The following is a 22,224-nucleotide window of genomic DNA, read 5'->3' as shown; positions in this document are numbered from 1 at the left end:
TGAGCTTCGTTCGAGAGTCTCCTATGTGAGAGACTTGAACAGCTGCTATATTATATGTCTTACTGAAACGTGGCTGGATGATGACACTATGCATGTAGTACTCCATACAGCGGCAGGATTGGATGGCGGCTCTGGGCAAATCGAAAGAAGGTGGGGGGTGTTTTTTCATAAATAACAACTGGTGTGCTGCCTCCAGTGTAAAGGAAATCTTGAGCTTTTTCTCACCTAATATAGAATACTCTTTTATCTACCAACAGAGTTCTCATCTGTAATTATCACGGCTGTCACTGGCACTCAATCCAACACTGGCACACAATCAACTGTATGGGGCCATTAACAAACAAGAAACCGCTCACCCAGAGGCCGCGTTTCCGGCCCTGTGAAGACTTTAACGCGAGGAAACTTAAAACCGTCCTACCTCACTTCTAACGACACGTCTCCTGCACCACCAGGGCGGCGTTAAACTCGAAACCACTTTTATTCTACCCACAGAAACGCATACAAAGCCCTACCTCGTCCTCCCTTTGGAAAATCTGACCATGACTCCATTCTCCTGCTTACAAACAAAAGCTCAAACAGGAAGTACCAGTGATGCACTCAATACAGAATTGGTCAGATGAAGCAGATGCGAGATTGTTTTGCTAGTACAGACTGGGATATGTTCCCGGGATTCATCCGATAGCATTGAAGAGTTTACCACAACATTCACAAGCTCCATTAATAAGTGCATACATGATGTCATCCCCATAGTGACCATAAGAACGTATCCAAACCAAAAACCATGGAGTACAGGCAATATCCGCGCTGGGATAAAGGCTAAAGCTACCGCTTACAAAGAATGGGACAAGGCCATGGACGCATTAAAGAAAGCCCACTAAGACCTCCGATGAGACATCAAACATGCAAAAAGAGAATATAGGAGGAAGGTGGAATCCTATTACACCGGCTCCGATGCTCGTCGTATGTGGCAGGCCTTGCAGAGGACAACGGATTACAAGGCAAACACAGTCGTGAGTTTCCCAGCGATGCAAAACTCCCAAACGAGCTAAATGGCTTTTATGCTGGCTTATATTCATAACACTGTTCCATGAGTGAAAGACCCTGTTTTCCGAATGACTTGTGTGATCTCGCTCTCCGTGGCAGATGTGAGCAAAAAGTTTAAACAGGTTAACAATCACAATGCCGCCGGGCGGAATACTAGGCCGTGTTCTCAAACATGCGCAGACCAGCTGGCAAGTATCTTCAGACATACTGTATCTTCTTGTCCCAGTCTATAATCCCAACATCATTCAAGCTGACCACCAGTGTCCTTGTTCCCAAAAGCTGCCAGGTAACCTGCCTAATGCCCTGTAGCACTCACAACTGTAATTATGAAGTGCTTTGGAAGGCTGGTCATGACACACCTCCGCCACACTGACCCTCAACACGGAGGCCCCTAAGGGGTGTATCCTTAGTCCCCTCCTGTACTCCCTGTTCACCCACAACTACATGGCAATGCACGACTCCAACACCATCATTAAGTTTGCTGATGACACGACTGTGGTACTGGTACTTCCAGTAAATTCCTGTAAATTGTTCGATTACTTGTTAGATATTACTGCATGGTCGGAACTAGAAGCATTTCCCTACACTCGCATTAACATCTGCTCACCATGTGTATGTGACAAATAAAGTTTGATTTGATTTAGAGCTCCATTCTTGTGTATTTTATTTTATACCTCGGGTTACTATTTTATTTTTAAACTCTGCATCGTTGGGAAGAGCTTTTAAGATAACATTTCACTGTAAAGTCTACACCAATTGCATTCAGTGCATGTGACATTACATTTCATTTGATTTTGACCTACCATACAAAACATCACAGACTTACTTTTACTATGTTCCGTCTACCTCTGAGTCCAGGTTGACTTTATATGTCCAAACTCAGAATCAAATATGCTTCACAAAAATAACATGGTTGCTGTGGTAGAACATTTATTTTGATTGCCGATTTTCTGCATTTATCAAAGTCCCATCAGTTAACCTGATTTCAGATGTGTCTATGTAAATTTAAACATGAATAATACGAAATAGTTATTCTTGCAAAGCATGTAAACGTTTAAATCAAACTATTATATTAATCTGACTATTCGTGTGTATAACTGTAGTGACTGACATAACAAGAGTAAAACTGCTGTTCTAAACTGGGTGGTTCGAGCCCATGAATGCTGATTGGCTAACAGCCGTGGTATATCAGACCGTATACCACGGGTATGACAAACATTTATTTGTACTGCTCTAATACGTTGATAACCAGTTTATAATAGTAAATAAGGCACCTCAGGGGGTTGTGGTATATGGCCAATATACCACGGGTAAGGGCTGTATCCAGGCACTCCGCCTTGCGTCACGCGTAAGAACAGCTATTAGCCGTGGTATATTGGCCATATACGACACCCCCTCGTGCATTAGTTCTTAATTATACAACCAAATTTCAAAATTGCAACTTGTGAATTATAGTATTGTAACTCTCGACCGTAAGGTGAGATAATGACTAAGTTCCTAAAAAAAAAAAAAAAAAAAAATCTCGTTGTGGAAAATTCATCCGCGGCCCTACAAAAAAGGGGGCGGTCCGCATGCCGCCAGTTGCCCATCCCTGGTCTAAGTCAATATAGCAACTTTCCTAATTATGGCACAATCTCCGTATATCTATTGTAACAATTATTACAATATGTTAAATGTCTGTTTTTCATATAGATCGCGTACCTACATCATATAGTTCCTCCATGCCGTTGAGGGGCGCATGTTCGTCATAAATAAATGCCGTCGATAAACCCAGCCGCTCAGCCATGTTGAAGAAGTCTTTCAGCGCTGAGAGAGCTAAAGGACTGCATCCCGCCATTGTGTAGATTCTAAGCTCTGTAGAGAGACAGGGGCTCTTGACTAACTCTCAATATACATTTCATACACCCTGCCGCTTAAATAAATTTAAAAAAAATATATTAAAATACAAAGGCTCCAGGGAGAAAGACATGTCAGCCAGCAGCCTTCTTGAACAGGTAAAGAGAGTCACTTTATGAATATCTATCGAGAGGTAACCAGGATAGCTTGTTCCAGAGGCAGTGACTCTCTCTATAGCTAACGTTAGTGCAGTAGGCCTGACCACCTGCTAAAGGACTGACTGGTGAATATATATTTCTTCATTTATTTTTCCCCTTCCTCTTTTCTCATAAATCAAACCTTCATGAATCACCTGGACCCAATCCAGAGACCGAAAGGCCAAGGAAACAAAGGTAAGCTATTGTAACATGACAAGTTTACTATCTCGGAATGCGGATTTTTTTTCCCCCCGTGTGGTGGTTTCGGAAACCCTACTCTGCGGATGTGATGATAGTTAGCTAGCCAGATAGCAGGCCAATCTCGCATTGCGCCCATTTCACTTCTATAGTTGATTGGACATGTGAACAATATTCCGATAAATTGGTACTATTTAATCAGTCTTGTTTAAAAAAAATGTCATTTACTGTCATTTGTGTGAATACACCATTGTGAATTTTGAGGCAATCCGTTAGCGTTGGTAGCTAGTTTGGTAACTAACTTAGTTAGCCCGCGCTACCTAGCTAGCTAACATGAGCGTCCACTGCTACATTCGCAAGTTAGCTGGCTAGGCATTTCCTAAGTCCGATGGCTAGTGGCTTACTGGCTCATTGGTTAAATGATAACAACGCTTTGCAATGAGTAAGTTGACAAACGAATGTGTTTGCATCAAGTTAGGCTTAAACCTCCCACGTAAAATAAACATGTTGTTGGCTAACCTCAGTATTTAAACGATTCTTCGCGGTCGTGAACATACTCATGAATTGCCTGCCAATGACACGTCTTCCAGCATGCTGTTCTCAACGAACCAGTAGCAAGTCTATTGTCATATAAACCACGAAGTTGCAATGTTTCACTTCTCTTTCAATGTTTTGAGGCAACTTTGTTTACTAGCCATGCCTGTTTTCCGGTTTGGCAATTTATTTTCAGATTCTGCTTAGCTATGTCAGAACGAACTGAAACACTCTGACAAGTGTAACATTGTCATAACTACAATCACCGATATTAAATACAAATCGGATTGAGTTTTCTCCTCAAGTTGGAGTTAGAAACAATACTCTACTGCATCTCACCGATTTCACTGACCCATTTGGTGGTTGCAACCGATTTACTGTGATAAACAGGCCGCTTCTGCGTGTATCAATTGTGCTGCAGTTACAATCTGTCAACAAAAACGTATCTTGCATTAACTGCAGCCCCTCATTCAACCCCTAAGGCCTAGTGTTACTTGTTTTATACGTGGTACACTATAGACCTAGCCAGCAGGAAAGATAACTGTTGTCCAACTCAACAAGTTCCATGTATTTGTTTACATCACCCATTTTACTGCATTAAAACAGCATATTGTGTGGCTGTGAACTGTAGTTGTGCAATGCTAGAGATGTCTCATCAAGTTTCATGACTTCCGGCTCTTATTCTCTGTCACACTCATGACTGAATATGTAGGCCTATGATTAGTTGCATGGACTATTTCAACTTTATGCAAAAAGATGTATCCAAGAGTTCTCTTACATTGCTGTCTACTCCTCCTTTCCAGTGCAAAACGGAGCTGTGACCCAAAAAGATACTTTGAATGATGATGAGTTTGAGCCTTACCTGAACCCTCAGGCCAGACAGGTGAGTACCAGTCCACTAACATCAGTTTGACTAGGCCCACACTGTTCCTAACATTTGCTTAGTCTGCAGGTAAATAGCGTTCGTTCACTTAACATTTTGACACTGCCTCAGTTCTAATAGAAATTATGATGATGCTAAACAAGCTAAATTACTTATAGATTGATGGTAAAACTCCCACTGGTACATTTACATTAGTCATCCATAATAGGGAGATCTCACTGTATATCTTTACAGTGAATTACTTTTATACTGTTGCAATTCATCATGTATTTAGCACATAAAGACTTCTTTCCCCAATTTACTGCGTAGTCCATTTCCTTTTCCAGTTGCAGTTAAACTGTTTTTCATCTTTGATGTTGTAACATCTGTTGTTGGGTGCCCTCAGTGGTGGGCAATTCCCAGAAAAATGGGCCACAATGGAAATAATGGAGCCTGTATTCCTCCAGTCAAAGGAATGCCACTGTTTTCTCCTCCATAAAGCAGTTCACTGGTGTGAAAGTGGCCACAGTCGTCCTAGTCTAAGTGGCAGCCGAGGCTGACAGAGATCCAAACGAGGATGGCCATCAGATCGATGCCCTGCTTTTTGTAATGTAATGATTGAAACTGTCAGCAGGCTAACCAGGGTTTTCTTCTCTCCGCAGAGCAATGCCTATACGGCCATGTCGGACTCCTACATGCCCAGTTACTACAGCCCATCCATAGGATTCTCTTACTCCCTGAACGAGGCAGCATGGTCCACCGGTGGAGATCCTCCCATGCCTTACCTGACCTCGTATGGACAGCTGAGCAACGGGGAGCACCACTTCCTACCTGACCCCATGTTCGGCCAGCCAGGCCCGCTGGGCAGCAACCCCTTCTTGGGCCAGCACAGTTACAACTTCTTTCCCAGCAGTATGGACTTCTCTGCCTGGGGCAACAACAGTTCTCAGGGACAGTCTACGCAGAACTCTGGCTACAGCAGTAGCTATGCCTACGCACCCAGCTCGCTAGGGGGCGCCATGATTGACGGACAGTCCCCCTTCGCCCAGAACGAGCCCCTCAACAAGGCACCTGGCATGAACAGCTTGGACCAGGGCATGGCTGGACTTAAGATTGGTGGCGGTGCTGGGGACATGGGGGCCCCAAAGGTGGTGGGCTCTGGCCTCCCCAGGGGACCCCTAGGCCACAGCCAGGTTTCTGGTGGAGCTCCCAGCATGCCACTGCCCCCTGTGTCCATCGCCCCCGCTAAGCCCGCCTCCTGGGCGGACATTGCCAGCAAGCCGGCCAAGCCGCAGCCCAAGCTGAAAACCAAGGGTGGCATAGCGGGGACCAACCTGCCTCCTCCACCCATCAAACACAACATGGACATTGGCACTTGGGACAACAAGGGGACCATGCCTAAAGCGTCCACCCCCCAGCAGGCGCCTCTCCCCAGCAACGGGCAGCCGCCCAACCAGGCCTCACCTCAGCCTGGCACCATGGCCGGAGGGACCCCGCAACTGCCCCTCAGCAATGGACAGTTGGTGGCCTCTTCGGCCCAGCTGGGGCAGCACCAATTCTCCCCCAATGGGCAGCAGGGCATGGGGGGGCAGCTGCAGCTTTCCCAGGGCCCCCCGCCCACCACCCAGCCATCTCAGCCCACCCGCTGGGTCCCTCCACGGAACCGTGCCAACGGCTTTGGGGATGCCGTGGGCGGGGCGGGGCAGTCGCCCCCCAACTCGGGCGTGGGTGGGGTGCTGGTGCCCTCGGAGCCCCACCCGGTGTTGGAGAAGCTGCGGCTGGTCAACAACTACAACCCCAAAGACTTTGACTGGAACCTCAAGCAGGGCCGTGTGTTCATCATCAAGAGCTACTCTGAGGACGACATCCACCGCTCCATCAAGTACAACATCTGGTGCAGCACGGAGCACGGCAACAAGCGGCTGGACGCTGCCTACCGCTCTCTGGGCGCCAAGGGCCCCCTCTACCTGCTCTTCAGCGTCAACGGCAGTGGCCACTTTTGCGGCGTGGCGGAGATGCGCTCGCCCGTGGACTACAATACCTGCGCTGGCGTGTGGTCGCAGGACAAGTGGAAGGGGCGCTTTGACGTGCGCTGGATCTTCGTTAAGGACGTTCCTAACAGCCAGCTGCGGCACATCCGCCTGGAGAACAACGAGAATAAGCCAGTGACCAACTCGCGGGACACACAGGAGGTGCCTCTGGACAAGGCACGGCAGGTGCTGAAGATCATCGCCGGCTACAAGCACACCACCTCCATCTTTGACGACTTCTCCCACTACGAGAAGCGCCAGGAGGAGGAGGACTGTGTGAAAAAGGTAAAGGCCTGCCCTCCACCCATCTGGGGAAACAAATAGGCCCTACATCTTGGGTTGTGTGCTTGGGGAGTGCCATGGGGCCTGGGTGTGGCGCAAAGGTTCTGACAGCATCTCGAGAGCACAAAATCCAGTTGACGAGTGCAATAGTTGAAAAAGATTATCAGTCGTTATGTATGTGGTCATCTTACAACGTGCCATTCCTACAGAGAATGTGGATATGCCAGAAACAAAGTTCAGTAACTTCCAAGTTATAATATTAAAAACAAGTTATTTTATTTTTTAATTCATGTGTGATTTATTATCTCACATGGATTTGTGATTTATGAATGCTGACCTCAGTGTTGATTAGGTGTGTCCATATGAAATGTAATGCGTATTAACCATTCAGTATCCAATTGATGATCAATGTGACATTTTTGTCTTTGTGGAAATGTGTCCCCATTGTGTATTAGGAATTGATGCATTTGTTACTGTTATTTGGGACATTTTTCAGATGCTTGGTCTACCAAAGCAATGCTCTAATTATAGAGGCTACTGTATGTCACCATATCAGTCCCTCCAGGATTCCACAGCGTTGTTTTGTGATGGCTGATTCTGCTGTGACTGACACCTTGCGTGGCAATTTGCAATGACTGGTGGCAGAACTTTGACATGTTGCTTTATTAAGCCATTTTATGTGGCAAAAGTGTGGTGATTGGTTGACATTGTGAGCCCTCGCATAATGTGGTAGTTGATATTGCAAAAAATTCAGCGCTCGCAAAAAACCATGGAGGGACTGCCGTATACAATTTTAAAAGGGGAAGTGGAAAGGTTTTTGCAGGAGTCATGTAAACAAAATGCCAGCAGTCTCTTGTGATCACAGATGCATTTTATCATAGGCCTTTTTTTATATTGACTCCCAAAATGTTTCAAATATTCATAATTATGCTCCAACCTCTACGTCATCTTATCCAAAACATAACCCTCATTCTTGACTGAGGCTTCTGTTCACATTATGAAATGTATGTTCACATCGGTCCTTCAGTCAAAAAGTATGTGGACGCCTGCTCGTTGAATCTCTTTCCAAAATCATGGGCATTAATATGGATTTGGTCCCCCTTTCCTGCTATAACAGCCTCCACTGTAATGGCAAGGCTTTCCTCTAGATCTTGGAACATTTCTGTGGGGACTTGCTTCCATTCAGCCACCAGCATTAGAGGTTGGGGCTGATAATGGGCAATTAGACCTGGCTCGCAGTCGGCATTCCAATTCATCACAAAGGTGTTCGATGGGGTTGAGGTCAGGGCTCTGTGCAGGCCAGTCAAGTTCTTCCACACCAATCTCAACAAGCCATTTCTGTATGGAACTCTTATTGTGCACAGGAGCATTGTCATGCTGAAACAGGAAAGGGCCTTCCACAAAGTTGGTCACACAGAATCTTCTAGAATGTCATTGTATGCTGTAGCGTTAAGATTTCCCTTCACTTGATCTAAGGGGCCTAGCCCAGACCATTATTCCTCCTCCACCACCAAACTTTACATTTACATTTAACATTTACATTTAAGTCATTTAGCAGACGCTCTTATCCAGAGCGACTTACAAATTGGTGCATTCACCTTATAATATCCAGTGGAACAACCACTTTACAATAGTGCATCTAAATTTGGCACTATGCATTCGGGCAGGTAGCATTCTCCTGGCATCCGCCAAACCCAGATTTGTCCGTCAGACTGCCAGATGGTGACGCGTAATTCATCACTCCTCCAGAGAACACGTTTTCCCTGCTCCAGAGTCCAATGGCCTCCAGCCGACGCTTGGCATTGTAGTTGGTGATCTTAGGCTTGTGCGGCTGCTCGGCCATGAAAACCCATTTCATGAAGCTCCCGACGAATCGATATTGTGCTGATGTTGCTTCTAGTGGCAGTTTGGAACTTGGGAGTGAGTGTTGCAACCGAGGACAGATGATTTTTACACACTTCAGCACTCGCCGGTCCCGTTCTGTAATCTTGTGTGGCTTACCACTTCACGGCTGAGCTGTTCTTGCTCCTAGACGTTTCCACTTCACAATAACAGCACTTCCAGTTGACCGGGCCAGCTCTACCAGGGCAGAAATTTGACGAACTGACTTGTTGGAAAGGTGGCATCCTATGACGTTGAAAGTCACTGAGCTCTTAACCTGTTAGGGACAGAAGGGGCCTAGCCCCCAGAAGGGGCCTATACACCATTCTGTGTGGGGATATACCAATATCCAATGGTATAGAGTGGCGCGAATTACAAATACCTCAAATGCAAAAACGTAAATTTTTCAAACATATTACTATTTTACACAATTTTAAAGACAAGACTCTCCTTTATCCAACCACATTGTCCGATTTTCAAAAAGGCTTTACAACGAAAGCAAAACATTAGATTATGTCAGCAGAGTACCCAGCCAGAAATAATCACACCCATTTTTCAAGCTAGCATATAATGTCACAAAAACCAAAACCACAGCTAAATGCAGCACTAACCTTTGATCTTCATCAGATGACACTCCTACGACATTATGTTATACAATACATGCATGTTTTGTTCAAGTTCATATTTATATCAAAAACCAGCTTTTTACATTAGCATGTTTTGTTCAGAACTAGCATACCCACCGAAAACTTCCGGTGAATTTACTAAATTACTCACGATAAACGTTCACAAAAAACATAATTATTTTAAGAATTATACATACAGTGTCCGATTTTTAAAATAGCTTTTCGGTGAAAGCACATTTTGCAATATTCTGAGTAGATAGCCCGGCCATCATGGCTAGCTATTTTGACAACCACCAAGTTTGGCACTCACCAAACTCAGATTTACTATAAGAAAAATTTGATTACCTTTGCTGTTCTTCGTCAGAATGCACTCCCAGGACTTCTACTTCAACAACCAATGTTGTTTTGGTTCCAAATAATCCATAGTTATATCCAAATAGCTCCGTTTTGTTCGTGCGTTCAAGTCACTATCCGAAGGGTGACGCGCCGGCGCGTTTCGTGACAAAAAATGTCAAAATATTCCATTACCGTACTTCGAAGCATGTCAAACGCTGTTTAAAATCTATTTTTATGCGATTTTTCTCGTAAAATAGCGATAATATTCCAACCGGGAGACGTTGTATCCGTTCAAACACTGACAGTAAAGCATGGAGTCGTCACATGCACGCGCGCACCAGTGCCATTGTTCTCAGAAGGACCACTCCCCAAAACCCCTGCTGTTTTTCGCCCAGACTGCAGAGCTATCATTCAACGTTCTGGCGCCTTCTGAGAGCCAATGAAAGCCTTAGAAATTGTCACGTTACAGCAGAGATCCTGTATTTTCGATAGAGAGGCTATAGAAGGACAAGAAATGGTCAGACAGGGCACTTCCCATATAGAATCTTCTCAGGTTTTGGCCTGCCATATGAGTTCTGTTATACTCAGACACCATTCAAACAGTTTTAGAAACGTTAGGGTGTTTTCTATCCAAATCTACTAATTATATGCATATTCTAGTTTCTGGGCAGGAGTAATAACCAGATTAAATCGGGTACGTTTTTTTATCCGGCCGTGAAAATACTGCCCCCTATCCCTATTAAGGCTACTCCGCTGCCAATGTTTGTCTATGGAGATTGCATGGCTATGTACTCGTGTAAAAAAAAAATATATATATTTTTTTTTTATACACCTGTAAGCAACTGTTGTCTGAAATAGCCGAATCCACTGATTTTGATGGTGTCCACATACCTTTGTATACATAAAACTGTATGTTAATTCTTTGTTGGGAACAAATACTTGCTCAATGTACCAAAGTCTACACAGCCGTGCAACATGTTTTGAAAATGCTATATTGAAGGACACGTTAGCAAAAGCCATGTAATTAGGATGATGGTCTGTAGCAGGGGTATTCAACCTTTTACCCCACAAGGTCTGGGCTACTGCTGCTTTTCTGAATTCATTACACCCACCTGGTGTCTCAGGTCTAAATCAGAATGGGAGGGAGCAGTACAACTGGTTTCAAGGTCCAAATATGAATTTGAGGTGGTTTATAAGTTTTTGGCTCTGGTTCTGACTGGAGCTGTGTTCATTCATAGTGATTATTGTTAGAAAGAGTTACTCACTTTAGGTCTGTATCTCTGTATTACTGCCTGTTTTTATACAGACCACAGAGTGCTTGTTTGTCACCACTGAGAAGACGAAGCATCTTTCCTTACATCGTAACAGGCCTGGCTATTGGGTTATATTTGACAGTCTTTCTCTTAATACTCTGTTGGAACAGCATGTCTCAATGATGTTGCAAATTTGATTTCTGCCTCGTGTTTCCTTCAATCTTATTTTGTGGAAGCTCAAACCATGCTTCCTTACATAGTGGTATACGATGACAAATGTATTTTCTAAAGTCCAGTGACAATCTCAAAGTTCCTATTCTGTTAACTCCTATCCAAATACTGTGGTTGACTCATCCTATGCTTTTATTTGTGGCCTAAACATAAATGGAATAAAACCCTACAAAACCCCACCTCTAACTTGTATCTCAAACAGTTAACCTCTTACATCTAGACGTTCCGCTAGCGGAATACCTGCTCCAATATCCAATGATAGGCGTGGCGCGAATTACAAATTCCTCAAAAATCCCAAAACGTCAATTTTTCAAACATATGACTATTTTACACAATTTTTAGAGACAATACTGTCCGATTTCAAAAAGGCTTTACAGCGAAAGCAAAACATTAGATTGTCAGCAGAGTACCCAGCCAGAAATAATCAGACACCCATTTTTCAAGCTAGCATATAATGTCACAAAAAACAAAACCACAGCTAAATGCAGCACTAACCTTTGATCTTCATCAGATGACACTCCTACGACATTATGTTATACAATACATGCATGTTTTGTTCAATCAAGTTCATATTTATATCAAAAACCAGCTTTTTACATTAGCATGTGACGTTTAGAACTAGCATTCCCACCGAACACTTCCGGTGAATTTACTAAATTACTCACGATAAACGTTCACAAAAAACATAATTATTTTAAGAATTATAGATACAGAACTCATTTATGCAATCGCGGTGTCCGATTTTAAAATAGCTTTTCGGTGAAAGCACATTTTGCAATATTCTGAGTAGATAGCCCGGCCATCATGGCTAGCTATTTTGACACCCACCAAGTTTGGTACTCACCAAACTCAGATTTACTATAAGAAAAATTGGATTACCTTTGCTGTTCTTCGTCAGAATGCACTCCCAGGACTTCTACTTCAATAACAAATGTTGGTTTGGTTCCAAATAATCCATAGTTATATCCAAATAGCGCCGTTTTGTTCGTGCGTTCAAGACACTATCCGAAGGGTAAAGAAGGGTGACGCGCCCGGCGCGTTTCGTGACAAAAAAAAATCAAAATATTCCATTACCGTACTTCGAAGCATGTCAACCGCTGTTTAAAATCTATTTTTATGCGATTTGTATTTTTTTAATTTTTTTTTAAAAAAAATTGAAAATTTTTTTCTCGTAAAAAAGCGATAATATTCTGACCGGGAAACCCTGTTTTCATTCACAGACAAAAAAATAAAAACATGGAGTCGTCTCGTGCACGCGCCCCCAGTCTCATTGTTCTCAGATCGACCACTATCCAAATGCGCTACTGTTTTTCAGCCATGGCCTGCAAAGTCATCATTCAACGTTCTGGCATCTTCTGAGAGCCTATGGGAGCGTTAAATGTCACGTTACAGCAGAGATCCCCTGTTTTGGTTAGAGATGATCAAGAAGGCCAAGAACTAGTCAGAGAGGGCGCTTCCTGTTTGGAATCTTCTCAGGTTTTGGCCTGCCAAATGAGTTCTGTTATACTCACATACACCATTCAAACAGTTTTAGAAACTTTGGAGTGTTTTCTATCCAAAGCTAATAATTATATGCATATTCTAGTTTCTGGGCAGGAGTAATAATCAGATTAAATCGGGTACGTTTTTTATCTGGCTGTGAAAATACTGCCCCCTATCCATAACAAGTTAAAAAAAGAAAGTGCATTGAGGATAATTTAATCCTCTTTAGGAGGATGAGCTGGCCAATCTGCGGTATACACCATTCTGTTGGGGTACGCCCACACCATTCCAACACAGAAAATTGCAATTATTTCACTCATATTGTAATATTTCATAGGAATCTGGAAACACTGGACGGTTACTTTGGAGGCGTAGCGGCCTTTTCCATCAGTATATCCACATTGCATGACAGGTTGTGTGCGCGAAACAAGATCTGCATTATTTACTGCGGCAAGGAAACTGCTCTGCACCTCGGGGTATTTCACATTATACAACGTGTGCTTCTAATCCTGAATGCTGATTGGTTAAAACCGCGTTCCTGCCGGTGTCTATTCCACAAGTTACCACCGGCTAAATCTATGATGTTAAAATGCCAATTTACTCTGTTCCATCTGCTCTGCACCTGGTGTTTAACAGCAAACTCCCCTTACATATTCTGAAAGGACTCCATATTTACTGGCTGTCAAATATAAACATATCACTGAGTTAACTGCTGCTTCCTCTTATCTAGACAATGAAGAGATCTGTGTTTTGTGGTTAACACATTGATGCAGGTTGGTGATTTACCACTGGTTACTGTCTGGAATTTGGATAATATTAACATGCCTTTTAGAGGTCAGAGGAGAACTGAGAGGCATGTACACAAGAGAGAAAGGCGGGATACTGACAGTTCAAATGACCAATGATCTTTGTGGTGTAACTCACCAATGAAGTAAAATGTTCATGTTTTAGTGATCATGGTTGATTTGATTTTTGTGATTCAATTGTAATGTTTCATCTGTATCCACTTCGATACCTGAGTCCACTTACTGTAAATCAATTCAGTTGTTGATGCATGTATGCCCAAGATTGAAGGTTTTCCCTTTCCTGTTTTGTTCCAAACTAAAGTCTGATGTTCTGTTACCAGGTGGAGGTCCAGGGTAGCGAGCCGTACCCCAGTAACCCCAACCCCAGCAGGAGTCATTACAGACTTCAGGTAATGACCTAGCCCCCACTTATCGCTCTTGTAATAGCCTAACCTTAGTGTGGAATTACTCTCCATTAGGTGTACTCTGTAGAGGCTCCGCAACCGCTTCGAGACTTCACCATACACTGCACGGAGATTTTGGTTCATGCCATCATTTTGTGACTTTACGTTAGTGTCGGTGAGGTTTATTTACGGAGAACACTTGGAGTTTAAACCCAGTCTAACAGGCCTGCTACATTAGATGTGTCACTTTTGCAATTAATTTCAATAAATTATCCTCTAGTTCTATTTACAAGAATTCTACATGTGGCTTGATAAAGTGGCCTACTCTGGTCAAAAATGATGCTACACTGGACGCATCTAAAAACCTACTGATTTTCTGCTCCCCTTGTCAGACTTACACCTTAAGGCCCGCACTGACCATACGATTTTAACCATATTATGCCACGATTTTGCAGCCTCAAGACAAAATGTCCACGTCGTGGGCAAATTCTTAGGTTGTAAACGATTGTCAGACGTCTTTGCTTGTTCCGTGTGACAGGATCGAGGGCTGATGATTTTAGGTCAATGATCACGTTAGGCTGCGTTTCATTTCATTTTTTTATGGTGGTTTGATGGCGGGGGAGGCACTAGTAATGTCTGCAGTTTTCAGTTTGGCTATTTGTTTTCAAGTGTATTAGTCTTGAAATAATTCTCTTTGCCAAAATTCGGCATCTCTCCCATGTCTTATTCGACTAGTAGTTGTTCTGAAATGTTTATTGCTTGCCTACATTTTACTCCCTTTGTTTTAGTTTAACACACATTTTATTAATTTTGGTTGCCTATCCTGACGTGCAGTTTGTTCTATAAAGTATTTGACTCTAGTGACAAAATTTAAGGAAATTTGAAAGGGTGAGGATTTCGGCAGGGCAAGAAAATGGCCTTGACGAAATCCCTTAATTTGGTCACTAGAGTCAAATACTTTCTATAGAACAAACTTCACATCAGGAGAGGCAACCAAAATTAATGTATTGCGATACTCGGGAGCCAACCTGTGAAGTAAAAGTTGGCAACAAATATCAATTGTAAAATGCAGATACCCCAAAAACTACTTAAGTCGTACTTTAAAGTATTTTTACTGAAGTACTTTACACCACTGCAAATGGCTCGTGTCTCTCACCGGATGAGTATTGCAAATGTCTGAAAAAGTGGTCAGAACTGCATGTTGTAGGCTAGGTCCCCCAAAGTTGTATGTTTTTAGTTTTGCTTAAAGTTTTTTTTTTTTTTTTTTTTATCAACAGGAATTCAGTAGAACATTTTTGGGGTGAAATCTGTTCCCAAGTATTCCCACCGCAAAAATGTATTATTTAAAAAAACATTTTTTAAGTAATTTCTTATCTTGATTACATTGCCCCCCCCAATTTATACGCTCCGACAAATCGGCCCCCAGCTGAATCTACTTGCGTTCCCGTGTTGTAGGCTATACATATCCTGTTGTTTATTCATGTAGAACTATTCTGCTGGACTGTTGGGACCTGGCGGTAGGGAGATATGCTTGGCTTGGTACCAGTAGATATGGGTTCTCAGTGTGGTGGAAACTTATTTAATTTTTTAAAAATGTTTTTTACTGTTTTTAAATATTATGTGAAGAACCACAACCTCTACTCTTACATCCATTGATGGGAGCATGGTAATTATGTATGATCTGCAACATTTTGTTTTACTGAAAAACCCTGTCTCTGAAGTCTTGTGTGTTTTGATGCGAGTACCCAAACTGAACTCTTGTTTTCTGTGTCCCACAGGAACGCCAAGGACGTGTCAAGTAACAGTCACTGCTTTGGGCAAAAGACTACAATGGCCCCTCTTCCCTTTCTACCCCCATCACATTCAGATATTTCAAGAAATTCTAAATGGGGTAAAAATTAACCAAGGACACAAAAAAACGAAATGAAGACTTTCTTGATTTCTTTTTACTTTAAAAGACTGACTTTGAACTTGTAGTAAAATAAAAAGAAATTATTATTCATAGGACTACAAATTTAATGCATAGCATCCTTAGGTGAACCACCCCCCCATTCCACTACATATGCTTTTTTTTTCTTACTCATATGCTCCCCTCCACCCACCCCCATGCCTGTTTTTACAGTCTGAAAACAAGTCTGTAATTCTTCTCATGCAAAATTCTAGTGGACATTTTTTGTGTCATCTACTACGGCTGCTATTAGTAGCCGGAAGTCCAGGCGGGTCATTATGTAAACTTCCTCCTCATGTGGGAGATTAAATCATCCAATCAGGACGCAGAGGGTGGGGGGGGGGTCTCCTCAATGGATATTTGTTGTCGTGGGTCCTGTCATCGGTTCCTTCAAGAAGTTTCTTTTTCATATGCTTCCATCTGTTTATAAAAAAAGAACTAAAACAAATGTTTGAGATGACCTTGTTTATTTTTTGTGTTGGGCAGAGGGGGTTAAGGTTGGGGTGAAAGCAAAAAGATTTGTTACGTTTAGCCTTGGTCATTGTATAATTTTATGTACAATTGTACAATGTTTGCAGTCTTCAGAACTTATTTGCCCTCTTTCTTGGACTGGTTTATTATTAATGTTTTTATTGGCTGCTTTCCTTCTGCCATTTTTTGTTTCCTCTTCCTCTTCCGTTTTCTTAAAGACCGCGTCGACGCGAGTGGCCTTGCCCCCATTCTTTCTATTAATCAGTTCAAAGTAATAAATGTCGTATACTCAGCAAGAACTCGTGTGCATTCCCCTTGTTTGACTGTAAGCACTTTTCATGCTGTGTGCATCCTTTTTCAGATTTTTTTTTAAGGGTAAATGTTTTATTTGGTAAGCAAGCCATATTTCTCTCCCCCCCACACACACACACACACTTAATTCTACCCCAAACATCCCTCTTTTACTACTAACCACTACTACTACTCTTTCCACTGCCTGCTCTACCGTAACACCACCCTTGCAGAATGTCAATGTTGGTGAAAACACTACTGGCTTTTCTCTGTGGTATAATAAAGTCAATCTTGCTATTTTCTCTTCTTGTAACTCAGCTGCGGGGGTGTTGGTAAGGGCTGCTTTGTTAATCTGTTATTAGACCAGCATAATCTCGAGTGGTGTCAGTAGGTGTTTTGCAATGTGCAGCTGTGTTCTTGCTTGTGATTTTTTTCATCGTGCTGAACTCCACATCAACAACTACTAGATCTTGGGTCAGTGTCAAGTATGTTACTGTTGAAACTGAGGCTGGTGGCATTGTAGTGAATTTCAGCCTACAATTGGGTATTTCAGGCAAGGGAGATTTTGATTTTGTAATTGGTGATGCTGAACATGTAGGCCTATATTTATGACTGCATCTTGCTGTTTTTAAATATGTTTGAAACAACCTGTATAGCATTATTACAGACGTGAGAAACACGCTTTCCATATCTTGAATTCACTTCGGTGCAGTGTCACTCAACATGCATGTTTACGATAATTGGAATGCTATGTCTTGTCACTGACGTTATGGCCCAGAAATTACAGACCTCATGTAGTTTATGGCTTAATTACAGTACTTCAAATACTGTGAAAATATCCATCTCACTGATCCATGGGCAAAATTGCCAGGTTGACCAATAATTTCTTTCAAATCAAGGTCTGGGCCCTCCAGATAGCATATGAACGCATCATAAGCGATGGCAAAATGCAGGAATTTAGCTTTAACGGTCGACTTTGGGCACACAAACGGTCCAACTCTTTCTCAATTTTCTAACAGAAATGGGGTGTACCTTTTGGTGGTTCTTCGTGTCATTCTGGCCTTGTGCACTGCAACTGACAGTTTGTTAGCTAAGCTAGCCAGTAACTCTTCCAGTATGTGTTGACACCTTATTTCACAGGATTTGATTTTGAACAGAAGCTGTAGAGATCGGTAAGAAATGGAACTTCTGCCGCAAAGTGTTTTATTCATACATTAGGTATTAAATGACCTGGTATGATGGTGCATCGATCAGTTATACAGTTTAAAGCCTTTGTTTTTGCCCAACCTTTTTAAAGTAACTGGCCAGTGATTCCAGGTTTCTGTGAAATAGTTTTCAAGCAGCTTTTCTGTGTTGGAATGGTGTGGGTGTATACCCCGGTGATTAAAAATATTAACGGCAGCATAGTGTTGATTGGCCAGCTCATCCTCAGTAGGATGACAACATTTTAAGGAAATAGCAAGTATTTTATTTTTGTCTTTTTGAGATACAATTTTAAAGTGTATGCTTTGGTCACATACACGTATTGAATGGGTTAACATTATTTGGGTATGTGCTAACTTTTTAAAGTGTTATTTTCACTGGACTGTTACTTTAAAACTGCAAAATGTTTGCTTAACCTCATGGCAAAATGTGGTAGAGTAGCAGGAAATCAGCTTTAGAACTCATTATCCTTGTAGATTTCATGCCCTGACGAACTAAAGCTGTTCTGAGGGCAAAAGGAAGGGGGGTGCAACTCAATATTAGGATGGTGTTCTTAATGTTTTGTCCACTCGGTGTACATAATATTTCGTGTATTGTCACTGCATTGTTTCGCAACGTGAGTCCCATTTATGTAGTTTAGGTGACAGCAGGATACTGATGATGAATCTGAATATTAAGAATTCTTTGTCAGAGGATAGATACTGCGCAGACCACCTATTCTGCCATCAACTCACGCGTCAGACTGCTTGAAGCCTTCAACACTTTCTGATGTAAGTCTATTTGTGTTTCGCACAGGTAGACCATTTCTGATTGGCAAAATATCATATTTGGACTGCCGCTGTAACCACAGCCTTTGTGTGCATTCATTATGTTGAAACGTCTTTTATTTTCAGACGAGCACATGCACGTCAATTGCATTCCTGTATTCGGAAGCAGAGCAATGCGCTCGGGGATTTTAAAGCCCTGAACGGCGCCTGACAGAAGGCTCCATCTTCCAGGCAGCATGCCGCCCCAAGACCGGAGACATTCTTAGCAAGCTAACTCTGCTAGCTAGTCTTGTAAACTAGATAGTTATCTATGCTGGTTGGAAGTTCGTACAACTGATGTGTGTAATTCTGTGACACTTCATGTTTTATTTACATTTACAGAGTGGGTGAGCTCCAATCCTGACAGGCTGATCAGATTCCCTTTCAGTCTCAGCACTGGGTCAGATTCATTAGCAGCCCCCCGAAGCTGATAAGTCAGGATGCTACCTTGTATGCTATTTCATGAGCAAAGCACCTAGCAGTTAAAGTGCCTTATTGGCTGATGCATATTATCCCACTGGATCAAATATGCGTCTGCCTATAAGGCACTTTGACTGTTAAGAGCTTTGCTCATGAAACATACAAGGCAGCATCCTAACTTCAACCTTTGAGGCTGCTATTGAATCTGATCAGCCTGTCAGGAATGACGCTCATCCACTTCTGAAATGTTAAATATTTGCTACAAAAAATAATAGACATCACCTATGCAAGCTAAGAACCAGCATAGATGACTATCTAGTAAGTTAGCTCACAAGACTTGCTGTACGAGTTACCTTGCTAAGCAGCCCTGCTTCGATTGGCTCTGGTCTTAGGAGCGGCATGCAGCCTGTGAGACGGGCCGTCAGACAAGCGTCGTTCAGGGCTTAAATGCCCCACAAGCTTGCATCTCATAGAAAATGGCGGGTGAGCTAGATATACATAATGGCCACTGGGAGGCGACAAACATTTATTTGAGTCTTGTCATGCCCTGGGTCAGTATAATGGGAGTGCTGGAGACGAAACATTCTCTAGTCCAGGGATACTCAACGCTTACCCAATGAGGTCTGGAGTTTGCAGGTTTTCTGTTCTACCTGGTAATTAATTGCACACACCTGCTGTCCCATGTCTAAATCAGTCCCTGATTAGAGAGGAACAATGAAAAAATACAGTTGAACTGGCTTTGAGTCCGGAGTTGAGTTGGCTCTAGTCCACCTGGCCATGCAGTCATGCCAACAATTCACACTTTTTGAAGGAGACATTGGGCCACATTTTTCTTTTAAAGCCATGAGTATCACAAATTTAAATGAAGACATTGATTAGGAGTCTTTTCAGATAATGTTGTTTTGAGCGTGCAGCAGGCCTATGTAGACATCTGAGGACGGCTATTGAATATGACGCTTTCACTTCTTGATTTGTTCATCACGGGAAGAGTTCTCATGTATGACAAATACGCACCACGTGTGACTGTATTGCCTATGTTTTATTTGAGCTCGTCTGTTTTTTGCCTTTCATTCGACGAAGGTAAGCACTTCCTTGGGATTCCCACTAGATGTCTTACTATGACGATGGCAACTAGACCTCCAAATGTCCAGAGTTCCTTCTGAGTTTGACCGGTTGGAATATGGTGAGCAAGAGAGGATGATGATGATGATGATGATATTGGTTAAAATGCTAATGTTCTGCCTGTCAGTCATACTCGTGGGCTAACTTGAACCAAACCATGTAACTACGCAGTGCATCTGTATTCTGGACTAGGCTACATGCTTTCACATTATTCTGTTTGATGAAAAACTCGACACATTTTCACTTTAGGCTCATGATATTCCCATGAATCACTAGTCTGCAGTCGACAATGAGAAAGTAGTTCTCCAGTCTCGCTGACGGAGGGGGTTACTTACGAGGGGGTGGGGGTTTAATGGATGGGGTGATGGCACGTGTCGCGGACTCTGCGGTTACTGCGTGAAACATGTAGCCCAAGGGGGCTTCCGTGACCCTTATCCGCGCCTCCCCAGGGATTCAATGGCTCTTGGTGGAATGCAAATGAAAGAGCGAGGAAACCTGGCCCAAAGAAAATAAACTGTGTGTGTGTGTGGGGGTGGGGGGGGGGGGGGGCAGTGGTCATATCTTAAACCACATAATAAAGAAAAAAAATCATAAGAACAACCTTGCCTGTTTGGAAAAAGCTGTCTCGTTGTCTTCCGCTGTCGAATGAGGGAAAACTGCTCCTACTGAGTCTAATTTGTCAGTTTTTATTCCTTTTGTCTTTATTTTAGGTACACGTGCACCTCTTTCTCTCATAGGTTATATCATTTTATTTGGTTGACTATTTCCTCCTTTCTTACAATTTCTAGCCTGGTGATGGTTAGGTGTGTGTTCTCAAATCATTCACTGTAAAAAAAAGTTTTTTTCTAAATAAACCATGTCTTTTATTTGTTAAATTGTGACAATGGTATCGTACATCATGACACAAAAAAAATCACACTTTATCAAATCAAATGTTATTTATCCACATAGCCAACCTTTCCAACAAAGAACCATACATCTCTGTTTTGGAAAATGTGGGTGATGTGGTAGGTCAATATTTAAGTGATAAGGCCGAGAGGGTATGTGGCCTTTACCATGGCTAAGGGCTGTTCTTAGGCTGGATAAAGCCATTAGCTTTAGTATGTTGGCCATATACCACAAACCCCTGAGGTGCCTTATTGCTATTATAAACTGGTTACCAACATAATTAGAACAGTAAAAATACATGTTTTGTCATACCTGTGGTATATGGTCTGATATAGCATAGCTTTCGGCCAATCAGCATTTGGGGCTCAAACCACCCAGTTTATAACTAGATTTTTTTTTTTTTACTCGATTTATAAACTGGGTGGTTGGAGCCCGGAGTGCTGATTGGCTGAAAGCTATGGTATATCAGACTGTATACCACAGGTATGACAAAACATGTTTTTTTTTGCTGTTCTAATTATGTTGGTAACCAGTTTATAATAGCAATAAGGAACCTCTGGGTTTGTGGTGTATATAGCCAGTATACCACCACTAAGGGCTGTGTCCAAGCATTCCACATTGCGTTGTGTGGAGAATAGCCTTTAGCGGTGTTATATTTGCCATATACCGGCACCCCCTTGGGCCTTATTGCTTAATTATAGGTCTATATAGTCAATATGAATAATCCAGTCTTGACATTCCATACAGAATATAAATAAAACAGACAATACATTTCCATGCCAGTTGGGCATTCTGGAGATTGCAGTTAATTTATAGGCTAAAATACAAAATAAGTAGCCTAATCATCTGAAGATGAAATCCCAAGTATAGTTCTTCAGTTGAAGGGTCGATTATTCTGAAATGAATTGTTGGCTACTGGACACCGTATAAAAACCTATTTCCTGTTTGAACAATATTGAATATGATAGGCTATTTTTATAACATACAGGCCTACATTGTACAATATTATTATTATAAATTTTTTTTGGTAGTTATGAAATTGTTTTAAATTACTCAGGTGCATTATTATTTGTACTTTGTAATACAATGTCAGG

The 22,224-nt window shown here is 42.3% G+C and overlaps 1 protein-coding gene across 1 annotated transcript; it reads left to right on the top strand.

The window, feature by feature from the left end:
• Positions 1 to 2,643: 2,643 nt before the first annotated feature.
• Positions 2,644 to 16,993, top strand: LOC106560907 (YTH domain-containing family protein 2). The gene is made up of 6 exons (XM_014124373.3): positions 2,644 to 3,038; positions 3,248 to 3,272; positions 4,613 to 4,692; positions 5,334 to 6,986; positions 13,919 to 13,987; positions 15,760 to 16,993. The coding sequence occupies exons 1-6, from the start codon at positions 3,012 to 3,014 to the stop codon at positions 15,781 to 15,783; spliced, it is 1,878 nt and encodes a 625-aa protein (XP_013979848.1). The 5' UTR covers positions 2,644 to 3,011; the 3' UTR covers positions 15,784 to 16,993.
• Positions 16,994 to 22,224: the final 5,231 nt, after the last annotated feature.

This window comes from Salmo salar, chromosome 01 (assembly GCF_965601325.2).
Source record: "Salmo salar chromosome 01, fSalSal1, whole genome shotgun sequence".
Lineage (NCBI taxonomy): Eukaryota > Metazoa > Chordata > Actinopteri > Salmoniformes > Salmonidae > Salmo > Salmo salar.
Note: the sequence above shows the minus strand (reverse complement) of the source record. Positions and strands in the feature narration are given on the sequence as shown.

Bases quoted from the DNA above. Each gene is read 5' to 3' on its own strand.
- LOC106560907 (XM_014124373.3), top strand. From the start codon at position 3,012: ATGTCAGCCAGCAGCCTTCTTGAACAG. The intron at 4,693-5,333 runs GTGAGTACCAGT...TTCTCTCCGCAG, and splicing joins TGAACCCTCAGGCCAGACAG to AGCAATGCCTATACGGCCAT. The intron at 6,987-13,918 runs GTAAAGGCCTGC...TTCTGTTACCAG, and splicing joins AGGAGGACTGTGTGAAAAAG to GTGGAGGTCCAGGGTAGCGA.